This window comes from Mastomys coucha, unplaced genomic scaffold (genome assembly GCF_008632895.1).
Source record: "Mastomys coucha isolate ucsf_1 unplaced genomic scaffold, UCSF_Mcou_1 pScaffold1, whole genome shotgun sequence".
NCBI lineage: Eukaryota > Metazoa > Chordata > Mammalia > Rodentia > Muridae > Mastomys > Mastomys coucha.
Genome location: NW_022196891.1, coordinates 53550319 through 53566412, shown reverse-complemented (window position 1 = coordinate 53566412; position 16094 = coordinate 53550319). Strand labels below are relative to the sequence as shown.

The 16094-nt window shown below is 41.3% G+C and overlaps 1 protein-coding gene across 1 annotated transcript in view; it reads left to right on the top strand.

Annotated features, from left to right (window-relative positions):
• Positions 1-16094, top strand: part of Axdnd1 (axonemal dynein light chain domain containing 1) — a 79475-nt gene that overhangs the window by 31816 nt on the left and 31565 nt on the right. The window contains exons 13-16 of the mRNA XM_031385668.1: positions 1865-1966; positions 3336-3499; positions 5490-5565; positions 7188-7422. Coding sequence (XP_031241528.1) covers positions 1865-1966; positions 3336-3499; positions 5490-5565; positions 7188-7422 — 577 coding nt within the window. The remainder of the gene's footprint in view (positions 1-1864; positions 1967-3335; positions 3500-5489; positions 5566-7187; positions 7423-16094) is intronic.

The following is a 16094-nucleotide window of genomic DNA, read 5'->3' as shown; positions in this document are numbered from 1 at the left end:
GTTAGACATTACAGGGGAGGAGCGGAGGGGTGGGGTTAGACATTACAGGGGAGGGGGTGATGAGGAGGAAGAGAAAAAAAAAACAAAGCCTTGATTCCAACATTGGATTTTTCCAGTGCTTTTTTTCTCTTCAAAGTACATTTGGTTTTTTACCCCCTTTACTTGCTTATTTTCATTATAGACCTGTATAGGCTTAGAAGTGATTATTAACAATTACATGAGTCAATATTAAGCTGTCTTGAAATCTTCTCTATCAAAGCATTTAGTCAATAACTTTTAAATTTAGCCTCAAGCAAAGTCTTAGGACAGAAGCAAAAAGAAGCCATAGACTTTGCCAAAACATGACAAGAATATTCTTTAGTTTGGTTTTAATATTGTTTCCCTCTAAAACCTCTTGAGCAACATCTTTACAGTCCACATTGCTCTCAGCACTACATTGCTCTCAGCACTTTATCTTCCAACCTCCTAATACAGTGGCCAGTTCAGCTCTGTTCATAACATTCAATCTCTGTTCTAGTCTAAATTCTTTTTATTTTTATTTTTATTTTGGTTTTTTGAGACAGGGTTTCTCTGTATAGCCTTGGCTGTCCCAAAACTCAGGCTGGCCTTGAACTCAGAAATCCACCTGCCTCTGCCTCCCAAGTGCTGGGATTAAAGGCATGCACCACCACTGCCCGGCCTAAATTCTTCCACATTCCTCAAAACAAAACAACAAAACCCACGTAGTTACAACAATATCTTACCTTCTGGCACCACCATATGTCTTAGTTGCTTTTCTATGGCTATGATAAGACACAATGACCATGGCAACTTAGGAAAGGAAGTATTCAATTGGGCTTATCAATTTAGAGGGTTAGAGTCCATGATAGTGGAGCAAAGACGGTGGTAGGAACAGCTGAATGCCTCCCATCCTGATCCAAAAGCAGGAGGCAGAGAGAAAGTACACAGGGAATTTGAGATTTCAAAGCCTGCTCTTTCCCCTCAGCAATATACCTCCTCCAACAAGGCCACACCTCCTAATCTTTCCCAAACAGTTCGAACAACTGGAGACCAAGTGTTCAAACATATGAGCCTGTGGGGGCCTTTCTCACTGAAATCAGCACATCTGTTACACAGAGAACTGTGTGGGCCATCTGCAGTAGGGACACTTAGGGACATCCCTGCTCCAGCAAAGACTTTACCCACTCTTTTGAAAAAGGCGGTGGCAGTGAGCACTTTTGCCTGATTCCTGAATTAATTTATGTTAAATTTTTGTGTGTGCGCACACGCACGTGTTTGTATGAGTTTGTGTATAATGTATGCGTGTGTGTGTGTGTGAAAAGGGGGGGTGCTAATAGTAGCACAGTGGTATTGTGCAGGGATTGAGGGGCTGTTGTCTTGGGCACAGTCTGCCTACCCTCCAGGGCTTTCTTGTACCCAGCTCTCTCCTTGCTGCAGGAATGCCATGGGTACAGATGTGTACTCTTATGCCTGCTTTCTTTAGGGTTTGAGTATTTAAAGTCAGGCCCTCACATTTATCTACTGGGCTGTATTTTTTATTTGTCTTGACAATTTTTAGGTATTCTATCATTATCTCCGTGAAATTCTGAAGCTTTCCTCTCTGTTAGGATTAGTCTGAATTTTCTTTATCTGGATGACAGCTTGTGGTCTTCCATCTTGCCCATATGTCTTGAACTGTGATGTATTTCCAGTTCAATAGTTTTAGAAATGTATAAATTTATGATGCAAATTACTTAATTATTTAACTAAGTAATCTTGATTGAAGTAATACTGATAAAAATTGATAATATAAAAATGTTACAAGTAGATTTTAGTGTTTAAAAAATGTTTTAGGTTTCTGATGTTAGCACACTTTTTTTTATAGGTAATTGAAAGAAATAGGGTCATACTGGCTAAAAAACTCTACCTTAGTGAAAAAGGCTGGAATAAATATGCTAAGCATTTCATCATAATGCTGTCAACTAAGGTAAATCCCAGTTTACTTAAGTCATGGGTAAAATGATGTGTGTGTTAAGTTTTGAAGCCATAGGTTTGGCTTTATCAAATCTATAGATTCTCTTGTTTTGTTTTGTTTCTGCTTTTTTTTTTTTGAGACAGGGTTTCTCTGTGTATCTCTGGCTGTTCTGAAACTCACTCTGTAGACTAGGCTGGCCTCGAACTCAGAAATCCGCCTGCTTCTGCCTCTCAAGTGCTGGGATTAAAGGTGTGTGCCACCACGCCCAGCTGGAAAAGGGATCTTAATTGCATTGCCTTCTACTGTAATAAAAAATATAGCTAAATCTAACAACACTCCAGAGTTATTAATTTATTAGTGTTTAAGATAAAATAGAAGTCAGAGGTGGTGGTTGGGTCGTGATCATGCCCATAACCTCAGAACTCCGGGGGCTGATGCAGGAGAATCACAAGTTTGAAGTTAGCCTGAGCTACAGAGAAAGAGAAGAGAAAGAAAGATGATGATAAGAAGGAGGAGGAAGAAGAGGGAGAGGAGGAAGGAGGAGGAGACATTACTGATACATTCTTAAATAATTTTATGAGAAAATTTATTGCTCTCCAATGGAGAAAATGAACTGGCACTTTAGTGTATTTTTCACCAAGTCAAACAACTCACACCCGTGAGTCATTAGACCCCTTCCCTTTGAACATAGCAGACACAGATTTATTAAGGAAATTTCAAAAAGAACTCTGGAGAGTAGGAGGGGCTCTGAGGGAGGAACACCTTCCAGTCATTTGACTATTTTTGTTTAATATTTATTTTTAAATTTATGTGTGTGTGTGCCTGTGTGACTTTGTATACCATGTGTGTGCAGGTGCCCTCAGGCCACTAGGGGGCACCAGATCCCCTGGAACTGCAGTTGCAGGCAATTGTGAATCACCCCGTATGGGTGCTGGGAACAGAACTCCAGAGCAACCCTCTGCAGATTAGTAAGCATTCTTAACTACTATGTCACTTCTCCAGCTCCTGTCACCTAACTGCTAAAACAATCCTCTATTTAGTAGGGTCTTTATTTTATGGATAATAAATATAAAATTTAGATGAAGTAATGTCACTGTCTAGAATTCACATTTGGTTCTGCCTGGCTTTCCAGTTCCTATCCTTGCCCTTGCAAAAATCCTGTGGGGAAACTAGGTTCATGTTGCAAAGGAAAATCCTTGTTCCTAATAATATGTAGCACAGAAAGCCATTACCATAGTGGCGTTTAAAAGAAAAACATCTTTTCAACTTTTGACCACTTCCTGTGAATTCTTTAAGTAATTCACTATTAATAAAGGCCTGGTACATGTCAATCAATGTTTGTTATGTGAATAAGTGAATACCTTGATTCTATGCATTTTAGGACACTGGAGACCTTGGAATGGTGGAGAAGTTGATACAAAAATGGAAAAAGTTAGTAAACAGATTTAAGCAGGATGTGGAACGCACGGAGGAATCTACAAAAGAAAAATCACAAATTGTGAAGGCTGGGCTCCTCAAATGGCAGGAATTCTTCAGCAACAACATGTGGGTCTGCGAGAATCTTGCTTTTCTGATTTTATTACATTACGTTTGGTAACTCAGCAACCCCATCATTAAGTACTAACACTGAGTTTGCGAGAGGTAAGAGTATTCATGGTCCAGAGCGATGTTTTCCATACAGACCTTGAACACAGGTCTTTTCCAGTGTTAAACGTTTATCTGTGGGGTCCTCCTTACCTCCTACCAGGCTGCTGCTGCTTTTGTTTAACCCCTCCCTCCCTTCCATCCTTCTTTCCTATGGGTCTTCCTGCCTGCCCTCATGGACCGCTGGCCTGTACAATCCTGAGGACAGTGGGAGCTGGGGGCTTGGAAGCCCTATGTCTCGGTGCTGTGAATAAGCCATACTAGGACGACTATCTGGAGGCAGATCAACTTTACTTAGGGTGATCCAAGGCTTATAAAGTTTTGGGGGACTGAGAGCAGGGACGTCCAGGATGAGCAAAGGTCAATGGCTGGGGACTTAGGTACCTGGAAAGCCTCATTAGCATGGGGAAGCATTTCAGGAATTTCAGGTGCTGGCTGAACAGGTTTTGTAGGAGGAAAGAAATTGGTCCTGTAAATTAATTGAGGCTATATGACATTCCTCAGGTAGAGGCACATATAGGAGCTTAGAATATCCCAGACAAGGTCAGAGAAGGAGAAAACCTGATAAAGAAGGGAGGAGCCCAGACGCTATCAGTCATGGTGGGTTTCAACCTTAGTTAGCATTTCCCCACCCTTCTTCTTTCCTTCCTTTCTTACTTCCTTCCTTCTCCTTCCTCCTGTTTTTTCTTCTTCCTCCTCCACTGCTGCTGCTTCCTCTTCTTCCTCCTTTCATCTTCCTCTTCCTCCTCCTCTTCTCCTTCCTCCTCCTCCTCCTCTTCTTCTTCTCCCTCTTCCTCTTCCTCTTCCTCCTCTTCTTCTTCCTCTTCCTCCTCCTCCTCCTCCTCCTTCCTCTTCCTCTTCCTCCTTCCTGCCCTCCCCCATTTCTAGAGCTGCTGGACAATCTCCATGCCCAGCTCCAAAAAAACTTTTCCCTCTCTCGTCTATCTTTCTCCTGTCAACAGCTATTGGGATTTTTCAGGTTGCTTGTTCCTTTTTTTTCCAAGCTGTAATAAAACAATCTTCAAGCTTCAAAAAGGACATGATTTTGTTTTTTTAAAAACGATTAAACAAACCAGGTGGTGGTGGCACACGCCTTTAGTCCCAGCAGAGGCAGGCAGATTTCTGAGTTCGAGGCCAGCCTGGTCTACAGGAATTCCAGGACAGCCAGGGCTACACAGAGAAACCCTATCTCGGGGGGAGGGGGGAAGATTAAACAAATAGCCAGGCAGTAGTGGTACATGTCTTTAATTCCAGAGGCAGAGGCATATGAATCTCTGAGTTTGAGGCCAATCTAGTCTACAGAGGAAGTTCCAGGGCAGCCAGGTTTACACATAGAAACCCTGTCTTGAAAAACAAAATAAACAAAATATTAAACAAAGAATAAATAAAAATATTAAAGAATAAAAATAAAAATAGAAAAAAGACCCAAACAAACAGAAAAAACCAATCCAACCCACCCCCTTCCAGCTTTCTCCTTGTACATACATGTGGGAGAACAGGACAGGGAGTCCCGGTAAGAAGCTGGGACTCCTCAGGTACTGCTGCCTTAAATATCCACTAGCCTTCCTGGCCGATCCTATAATGTTTGGCATTTGTGCTCAGCAGGAATTCTTAGGCACACCTCAGTCTTGATTTCTCAAAATGAGAGCTCACTCTTTAAAGAGAAACTCTGAGGGCTTCAAGCCCCGTAACTTGGCTAGGTAGAATCAGAAATTTGTTATTTCTGATTGTGAACTTGAAGGGGAAGGCCCATGAGGAGAGATGCTCGGTCCAGAGGCCATGCTGAAAGAAGGCAGAGGTAAAAAGGTCATGCTGTTGTTCATGTGAGAACTTGGGGTTTTCTCTGCATATACCTCATTCTGAGACCTTCCTTGCTCTTTTCTTCTTCCAGTGGAAAAGATATTATAATCCCTAATAAGAAAAGCCCATTCTTCGTAGTCCTTAAAGAATTCAGGGAGTATCAAAAGGTAAGACTTTCTCAAAACAGTCTGGTCGTCCATTGCCAGCAGAGAGTGCCAGTGCTGGCTGTCACCACAGCCAAGCCACACGCCAGGCTTTAAAATGTGGTATCAAGGCTGATAAATGACAGAAAATAAAGAAACAGCCTGTAAAATACGGTTAAACATTTTTTCAGTTCTGTTTCGGATTTGTAGGCTAAATGAACTTAGGCTGTGTGGTAAGAGTGCCTCTGATCCTTAGTCAAATTCTCATTTAAGTATCATTTCTGCTCTCCTTGAATATAGCTTTTGTGGAAAAGAAAAATGGGACTTTTAAAATTAATTAATTTTTATAAAGCATGGGAAAATACACATAACATAAAGCTTTGCCTTTTAACCATTAAAGTGTATAGGTCAGTGGCATGGCATATAATCACACTGCTACGTGTGCCAGCTTTCAAATGGAAGTGCTACTCATTAAACAAAAACTCCTAGTGTTTGCTTTTCCTCAGCCCCTGGCAAGCATAATTCTACTCTCTGTGAATTTGATGATTCTAGTATTTGTCCATTTATGAATGGCTAATTTCCCTCAGCATATTGCCTTCAAGGTTCATTCATGTTTCAGAATTGACACCCTTTTTAAGGCCAAGCTGTATTTTATTATGTATATTACAATAAAATATGTGTATATTATAGTTTATGTGTATATTATAGTTCTATACATTATTAGTATGTTTTTTTTTAATTTCAAGCTTTGAAAATAAATTGTATTAATTAAGTCACCATTATGATGGCCAGGGATATGTTATAATACCACTGAGCCTGACACATGCAAGGCCCTGGTTCAGGCCTCAGTACCACATACACACACACACACACACACACACATACACACACACACACACACACACTACTGTTATAGTATAGTAGTGGGACAAAGGAAATGTATAACAACATTGAATTCATGTAAGAAGGGATATCAAGCTCATGACCTAATGAAATCTCATACAGAGCTCAAGAAATGATTTGTACATGTGTGTACTTTTGAGATTAGGACTTGAGTTGCCCTTTCTGATCTTGAACTCACAATGTGTCCAAGAACACATCCTCTCCCTCTGGTGCTGGGATTACAGATGCATACCACTTCCTCTTCTTTTGGAATGACTTGATTGTAATTATTTTAGGTATGAGGATGTCTACCTTTCTATAAATGGCAAAGTTTAGGGATTTATTTGGCAGTTTGGGCAGTACTTTATTAGGAATAATAATAATTCATATTTAGTTTATTAAATATTCTGTTAGGATGAACATATAATCCACACATCATCTTATTCTTTCTGACAGCTCAGGATGGAGGTTTAGTGGTTTCCACCTCACACATTCTGAAACTGAAGCTTAGAAAGGTAGTTAAGTGCATTACCCATTGATGGTGATTGCTAGAGTGAGCATTTGAGTGTCTCTAACCCCAAACTCTTAGAAGAAGTGCACAGACAATGACAACAACCCGTGAGCCCCCAGAATGCCAGGGATGAAGATGATGATGATAACAATAACAATAATAACAATAACAATAATAATAATAATTCTTTTAAACTATAATAATATAATAATAAACATAATAATAATACTATTCTCTCTGCTTCACTTTCTAGATGCTGGAGGAGGAGAAAGAGAAGTTTACAGGGGATTTTCTGTTGTCCCGATATGACACTTTCAAAGCGATCAAACGCTTACAGGAAAACTGGACAGACATTGGGTTTGGGATACTTAGTCGCCATAAAAGTATGGATGGGTTGTTGCCACCAGAGCACGAGTACATGGAAGATATGGTAAAAATCATAAGCAAATTCTACAGAGAATATGAAATAAGAATAAATGGTGACCATGGTAAGCAAAACAAAGAAAATGAAATTCTTGGCAATGTAAAGAATCTTAAGAGTAATCACAATGTTGAATACCATTAAAATTCAAAAAGTTCATTAGAAATTAAAGTCTAAAATTTAAGTATGAACTACCACAATTTTATCAAGCAAAATAAAGCATTGAGTATCATTTTTTTCTGAGATATAGTTTAATATATAACATGATCCACATGTTTAAAGTGTGAATTCAAAATACACAGGCTTGTGCACCTATCACCAGTTGAGTTTACAAAATGTATTACATTTCACTAAGAGTCCTGCATCCTGCATCTCTCATTTCCTACCCTCCCCCCCCCATCTCTACCCTATTTCTAGATCCATGTCCTGTCCCATACAGTTCCATTTAGGCTTTTCATGGGAATGAGAAATGTGTCTTGCATCCTTTCATGCTTTTTTACATAGCATCATGTGCCATTTTTTATCCTACCCTCCCCTTATTTTGAGGCAGGGCATGTCTATGTGGCCCTGGCTGTCCTGAGATCACTATATAGACCAGACTGACCTTGAACCCCTGTTGCCATCTTCTCCTCCTCCTCCTTTTTTTTAAAGGTATGACTTAGCCTCAAACTTGTAGTCTTCGTGCCTCAGCCCCAAGTGCTGGACTTACAGTCATTTGCACCATGGCTGGCCTTCCATCATTTTAATGACCAGACAGATTGTATGAATATACCTGATTTTGTATATATTTTCAAGTGTAGATAGACATTTGGGTTTGTCCCTCTTTTCTGTCTCCTTTTCTCTTGGAGGGAACTCTTGGCTCTTTGACTCTGTGTTTAGCTTTCTGAAGACAGCTTCTGAGGTAGACACAGTTTTCTATTCACAGGAGCAATTATGAGGCTCTGACATCTTTGCTTCCTTGGTACCACTATGGCCATCTCACTATGACAGTGGATGTGAAATACTGTTTCATCGTGGTCTCGATTGGTATGCTCTTGATAATGAAGGATACCCAAATTGTAATGAGTCTTCTTAGCCATCTGTGTACCTTCTTTGGGAAAGTACCTTTTCAGATTGCTTCCTTGCCTGCATGTGCACATGTGCATGCGTGTGTGCATGCATGTGTGTGCGAGCGTGTTGTCCTTTTACTAGTAAGTGCAAGAGTTCTTTTACTCTGGGCACAAATCACTTTTCAGGCATAGGAGTTGCAAACATTTCCCCCATTCTGTCGCCTCTTCGAGTTTTGGTTGGTTTTGCTCGGATGCACGTGTATGCACCACATATGTGTTGGGCCTGCGGAGGTCAGAAGATACCGGATCCCAGGGAACAGGTGTTACAGATGGCTGTCAGCTGCCATATGGGAGTTGAACCTCGGTCCTCTGGAACCACTGAGCTCTCTCACCAATCCAAGCCTCCTATCTCTTTGTTGAGTCATTTTTGTAACATAGGAAACTAGAGTAACCTATTATTGATTTGTAGTGGTCTCCTAGCCTGACTTTGAATGGCGTGATGCTCTGTTACTGAGTCTCTGTGTTTATCATGTCACTTCCTTATGGGTTGACCTTTTTTATTAGTGTGAGATCTCGGTGTCCTACTTTTAGACAGAAATTTGTAATTTTGTGCACACAAAGTGTGCACATTCGTGTGTACATAATGCAGGCAACAGATGCTTAGCTGCCCACCAGGGTGAGGCAGATGGTTACCAAATACATCTGGATTTTCTTAGTTTCTTTCATGTGCCCTATTCTCACATGTGGTTATACTTCATGTATCTGGCTCTTTCCGATTTTTCAGGGATTTATTTGACTACTTGTTAACCCTAGTCAGAAACCAGTAATTATTTTAAAAGTCTAATTTCATGGTCAGCATATGATTATATGCTATGTAGGCCAGCATTCCCACTCTGGCCTAGATGCTGTCTCCCAACTTCATGTAGTAATGTCATCAGGAGAGGCTAAGGCAGAGGTCTGAAAACTCCTTCACTCATAGAACTGAGAGCCTTCTGAAAATGTTCTGAGCAGCAAGCAGCACTATCATCACTAACGCAGCAGGGATCTATTCCTCTATGTGAGGTACCTATGTGACTAGTACTCACCTTTTAAAACATGGCCACTCTTCACCCTGTGGAGTTTTTGTCATCTTTCAGGCAGTTAGCTGTTCAGATCCTTGTATTACTGTCCACGTTATATATTTCTTCCCTTTAGCTAGTGCTTGTGAGATGACACACTCTCAAGAAATGTTCAACTTTTAGCCCTTAAGTAAGCTAATAGCAGGAGATGAAAGGGACCCTAAAAGTAGGATATGTCCACATTCCTCAGATTAGGTATTTCATGGAAGATGGTGATACATCTTTTTCCACTAAAAAAGCATAGAGGCTGGGGAGCTAGCTCAGTGTGGGAAGCGCTTTCTGCATTGCATGGGCATCTGTGTTCACATCCCCAGCATCCATGTTAAAAAGCTATCTATGGTGATGTGTGCTTTTAATCCCAATGCTGGGATCCTGCAGGATCCCAGGGCTTGCTGGCCAGTCTGTCTAACCAACTGGTGAGCTCCAGACTCAGTAAAAGATCCCATCTAAAATACATACGTGGAGAACAATTGAAGAAAGTGCCTAGTGTCGACCTTTGGCATTTACATACACACATAAACACAGGCAGACACCACACCATACATGCACACTCATGTGTATCTGCAGATGGAGAGTGATGACTTACTGCAGATTAGAGTGGCCTTTTCCGGATCCACCAGTGGTTAAATGACACAGAGACTTAGTACTAATGAGATCGGGCCAGTACTCAGCTCTCTGCCAGCACAGCAACCAACAACTGAATATATAGAGACAGCCTTCACACAGAGTACAAAAAGCTTACCCCAACACAGACAGCCTTCACACAGTACAACACAGACAGCCTTCACACAGTACAACACAGACAGCCTTCACACAGTACAAAAAGCTTACCCTAACACAGACTTCTCTCTCCCAAATGTTTGCTATTAATTTCCCATGAAATTATTTCAGGATATTAAAGAGGATATAGTTCTTTCAAACTCATTCTGTAAGGCCACTCTTACTGATGTGCAAAGCAGGAAACAATTTAGGTTCATATCCTTAATAAATATATTTGCAAAAATCCTCACCTGAGTACTGTCAATACAAACAGCACATTACAAATAGTTTTATTTTTATATTATTTTTAATATCCTGACTACAGTTTCCCCTCCCTGTTCTCCTCTCTGCTCCTCCCAACCACTTCTCCTACTCATCCACTCTCTGTTTCTCTTGAGAAAAGGGCAGGCCTTCCGTGGATGCCAACCAGCCACAGCACGGCAAGTTGCAGTAAGACTAGGCATGTCCACTTCAGTAAGTCTAGATGAGGCTCATTTATAAGTGAGTACTCAGTAGGTGGTAAAAGGTCCCCAAAGCAGGCAACAGAGTCAGAGACAACACCTGCTCCCTCCCACTGTTAGGAGTCCTACAAGAAGACCAAGCCACACAACTGTAACATGTGTGTAACACATGTGTAATGTGTGTGTAACACATGTGTAACATATGTGTAACATGTGTATAGACGGCCTAGGTCAGTCCCAGGGAGGCTCCCTGATAGAATGTTCAGTTTCTTTAGCTCCTGTGAGCTCAAGTTTGTTGAGTCTGTGTTTTTTTGTTTTTTGTTTCTTTTGGTTTTGACCCTTCTGGCTCCTACAATCCTCCTTCCCCTTCTTCAGCAGGATTCTCTAAGCGCCACCTAATGATTACCTGTGGGTCTCTGCCATCTATCTCCATCAATTGCTGGGTGAAGCCTCTCTGATGACAATTACCGTAGGCACCTGTGGTGGTTTGTATTTGCTTGGACCAAGGAGTGGCACTATTAGGGGGTGTGGTCTTGCTGGGGTGGGTGTGGCCTTGTTAGAGTGGGTGTGGTCTTGTTGGAGTGGGTGTGGCCTGGTTGGAGGAAGTGTATCACTGTGGAGGTGGGCAATGAGACCTCTTCCTAACCACAAGAGTGCCAGTCTTCTCCTAGCAGCCTTCAGATAAAGATGTAGAACTCTCAGTTCCTCCGGCACTATGCCTGCCTGGACACTGCCATGCTCCTACCTTGATAATAATGGACTGAACCTCTGAGCCTCTAAGCCAGCCCCAATTAAACTTTGTCCTTATAAGAGTTGCCTTGATCTGGTGTCTGTTCATAGCAGTAAAGTCCTAACTAAGACAGCACCAATATATACGTATAGCAGAATATCACTAGGAATCATTTCATTGACTTTTTTTTTCCAGTTGTGTTTGGTTCTGTACTAAGTCTCTTGGCTATCCACCCTCTAGTTTCCAGCCCTCCAGGCAGTGTCAGGGGTGGGCTCCCTCTCAGGGCATGGTTCTCAAGTTGGATCAGTCATTGCTTAGCCAGTCCCCTAATATCTGTGTCACCTTTACCCCAGCACATCTTGTGGGCAGGATAAATTGTAGGTTGAAACTTTTATGGTTTGGTTAGTGCCACTGGAAGTTTTGCCTGGTTACAGGATGGTTGGTTCCCCCTCTGTATACCCACTGCTAGGAGTTTCTGGATATTACAAATAAAGCTGCTATGAATATAGTTGAGCTAGTGTCCTTGTGGTATAGTAAAGCATCCTTGGGATATATGCCTAGAAGTGGTAGAGCTGGGTCTTGAGGAAGATTAATCCAAAATTTCTGAGAAATTTCCATAGTGATTTCTAAAGTGGCTGTATAAGTGTGCACTCCCACCAGCAAAGGAAGTGTGTTCCCCTTGCTCCACATCTTCACCAGCATGAGCTGTCACTTGCATTTTTGATCTTAGCCATTATGACAAATGTAAGATGGACTCTGAGAGTCATTGATTTACATTTCTGTGATGGCTAAGGATGTTGGGCATTTTAAATGTTTCTCAGTTGTTAGAGTTTCCTCTGTCAAAAATTCTCTGCTTAGATCTGTACTCTATTTTTAATTGGGTTATTTGGTTTGTTGATGTCTAGTTTCTTGAATTCTTTATATATTTTGGATATCAGCCCTATGTCAGATGTGGAGTTGGTGAACATCTTTTTCCATTCTGTAGGCTGCTGTTTTGTCCTTTTGACCATGTCCTTTGCCTTACAGAAGCTTTTCAGTTTCATGAGTTTCCATTTATTAATTGTTTTTTTGTTTGTTTGTTTTGTTTGTTTGTTTGGTTTTGGTTTTTAGAGACAGGATTTCTCTGTGTAGCCCTGGCTGTCCTGGAATTCACTCTGTAGACCAGGCTGGCCTCGAACTCAGAAATCTACCTACCTCTGCCACCCAAGTGCTGGGATTAAAGGCGTGTGCCACCACCGCCTGGCTCCATTTATTAATTGTTGATCTTAGTGCCTACATGACTGGTGCTCTGTTCAGGAAGTTGTCATGTGCCAATGCATTCAAGGCTATTCCCCACTTTCAGACTCATTGACACATGCCTGTAGTCCCTTAGGAAAAGGAGAAAGAAATATTGTTTGAGTCCAGAGGTTCAAGGCTAGCCTGGGCTACATACAAGAATGATTTAACATGATCAAGTACAATTCATCCAGGGCAAAGATGGCTCAATATGCACAAAATATCATAGCACATCAACAGAACAGAGGGCAGATCTGTGATCTGTGATCATCTTAGTATCTGCCGAAAAGGCACGTGATAAAATGTGATACCACTTTCTCATAAAAACAGAAGGTATATACTTAGATAGTAGAGGTTATATAATAAAGTCAACCATTGCTGTTTTTAGCAAAATCTCAAATGTTTGATTTTACCAATAAAGACTTAGGGGCTGAAAAGATGGCTCGGTAATTAAGAGCACCAACTACTCTTCCAGAGGTCCTGAGTTTAAATCCCAGCAACCACATGGTGGCTCACAACCATCTGTAATAAGATCTGATGCCCTCTTCTGGTGTGTCTGAAGACAGCTACAATGTACTCATAAACATTAAAAAAAACCAAACAAACAAAACTTAGGAGCCAGATGCTGGGGTGAGAGCCTGCTAGCTCAGAGAGGCAGAGACAGCACCCAGCTGAGCTTCCTCCTCAGCCAACATCCCAGAAGCAAGTTCTCCTCCTCCACACTATCTCAGAAATATTCCAAACTGAATGTCCCTCCCATCTACTTCCCGTGTGTCTCTGTGTCTGTCCTTCTGACTCCCTCTCACCCTTTATGGCTTTCTTTTTTTTCTATGTTCACTCCCTGTCAACTGGTTGCTTACTCCACCTCTTGATCTATGGTTGACTTTATTTAACCCTGTTAACAATTTTCAAACAGACAGCTCTTGGATTAAAGGTATGTGCTAGGGCTTAGACACAGCACAACTAGAAACAGGTTTTCCCAGTAAACAACACAATCTTGGGCTCGGGTGTGATTAAACATCCTGTAGCAAACCATTAATATTGTATTGAGTGGAAGAACAGCTGAGGTTTTTCTAAGACCTGTAACAAACAGTGATGCTCACTTCTACCCAAAATAATGCTGGAAACCTAGTTAGAGAATTAAATAAGAGAAGGAAATAAATGCATTTAGGTCAGAAAGGGAGGAACTCAATTGTCACTGGTTGCAGGTGACATGAGCTATCTCAGTTAGGGTTTTACTGCTGTGAACAGACACCATGACCAAGGCAACTCTTAAAAGGACAACATTTAATTGGGACTGGCTTACAGGTTCAGAGGTTCAGTCCATCATCATCAAGGCAGGAACATGGCAATGTGTAGGTCAACATGGCACCGGAGGAGCTGAGAGTTCTGAAGGCAAACAGAAGACTGGCTCCCACATGGCTAGGAGGAGGGTCTCAAAGCCCACCCCCACAGTGATACACTTCCTCCAACAAGGCCACACCTATTCCAACAAGGCAACACTTCCTAACAGTGCCACTTACTGGGCCAAGCATATTCAAACCACCAGAGTTTATATATAGAACACCCCAAGGACTCTACCATAAAACTAATAGAGCTAATAAATTCAACAACTTCAAGACACAAAAGCAGAAAAAAAAAAAAACCCAGTAACACTGCTACAGCTCAGTACTGAATCAAAACAGCAATTCCATTTCTAGGTGAGAAAAGAAAATACTTGTAAGTACATTTAATCAGAAATGAAAGATCAAAATTGAAAACCATAGGATTTTAATGAAGGAAATTAAAGAGGACATAAAGAAATGGAGATACATCCCATGTTCATGGATGAGAAGAATCAATATTAAAAAAAATCCATGTTACTCAAAGTGATTCAGTTTGTGGAAATATTAATAACATTATTTAAAGAAATAAAAAAAACCCTAAAAGGTATATGGAACAACAAATGTACATGGAACAGCAACAACAAAATAAAATCCTAAATAAACAAGGTAGTCCCAAGCAAAACCTTTAAAGCAAGAGTCATTATACTACCAGATTTCAAAATATTCTACAAAATTATAGTTATTTAAATCAGGGTGCATAAATACACTGTAAGACTACAGTTCGGGAATCAGAGTGGTAAAGGCCAGAAGCAGATCTCCAGGACTTTTTTCTCTTGAAAATGAGACTCTCCATCCATTAGACAACTCTTCATTTCCCTCTCTCCCTACTTCCAGGCAGCCACAACCCCACTCTGTTACGAGGAATCTGACTGCCCTTGATACCTTAATGCAGTGTTTCTCAACCTTTGTAATGCTGTGGCTGTTGTGAGCAATGCTACCATGGGCATGAATACATAAATGTTTTTGTTTTTGTTTTCAGTATATACCTAGATATGTGATTGCTTGCTTGGATCACATGGCAGTACAATTTTTCACTTCAAGAAATTGCCTGCCACATTGCTAGGGCATGGCCCCCACCAAACCACACTCTTGCTAATACCAGCTATTTTCTGTCTTTTAAAAAGTAGCTATCTGTGTATTGGTTAGTTTTTTGTTAACTTGACACAAGCTGTAGTCATCTGGGAAGAGGGAGGAGTCTCAGTTTAGGAATTGCCTCCATCAGATTGCCCCATTGGCATGTCTGTGTGTAGAGGCCTCTCTCCTCCCCCTCCCCCTCTTCCTTCTCTCCCTCTCCCTTCTCTTCCTCCTCTTCCTCTTCTTCCTCCTCCTCCCCTCTGCACCCCCCCTTTTTAAAGACACCATCTCTTTATTAAGTAGGCTTGGCTGTCCTAAAAATCAATATGTAGACCAGGCTGGCCTTAAACTTAGAGATACTCCTATTGGGATAAAATGTATGTGTCACCATATCCAGTGGTTGTTACTTCTAAGGACTTTAGTCTGTGATTGAATAGTAACTAGCTTCTCCCTTTTGTGTATTTGGAAAAAGACCTTTCTTGTAGCTACTTCATGTGTTTATGTCTCCCCTTTTCTATGTCCCCTATTTAGTATTTCTTATAGTAGCGATTGCTGCAGATTTCTCTTAGTTGATGTTGGTTTTTGGGGGAGGATGGAGTTTTATTCTGTAGTCCTGGCTGGCCTGGAACTTGCCAGGTGGCCTCTGAGAGCTTCTCCCTTCCCACTTGGGGACTAGAAGTGTATGCTGCCACACTCTGCTGCTTTTTCTGTTTAAAAGTCCTTTGTCTGTGTACAAGAATCATGGTCTGGCAGAGGCCTCCTTTCAGGCTTTCTCTAACCTGCTGTTAGACATGTACAGTTCGCCAGGCAGTGGTGGCGTACGCCTTTAATCCCAGCACTTGGAAGGCAGAGGCAGGTGAATTTCTGAGTTCGAGGCCAGCCTGGTCT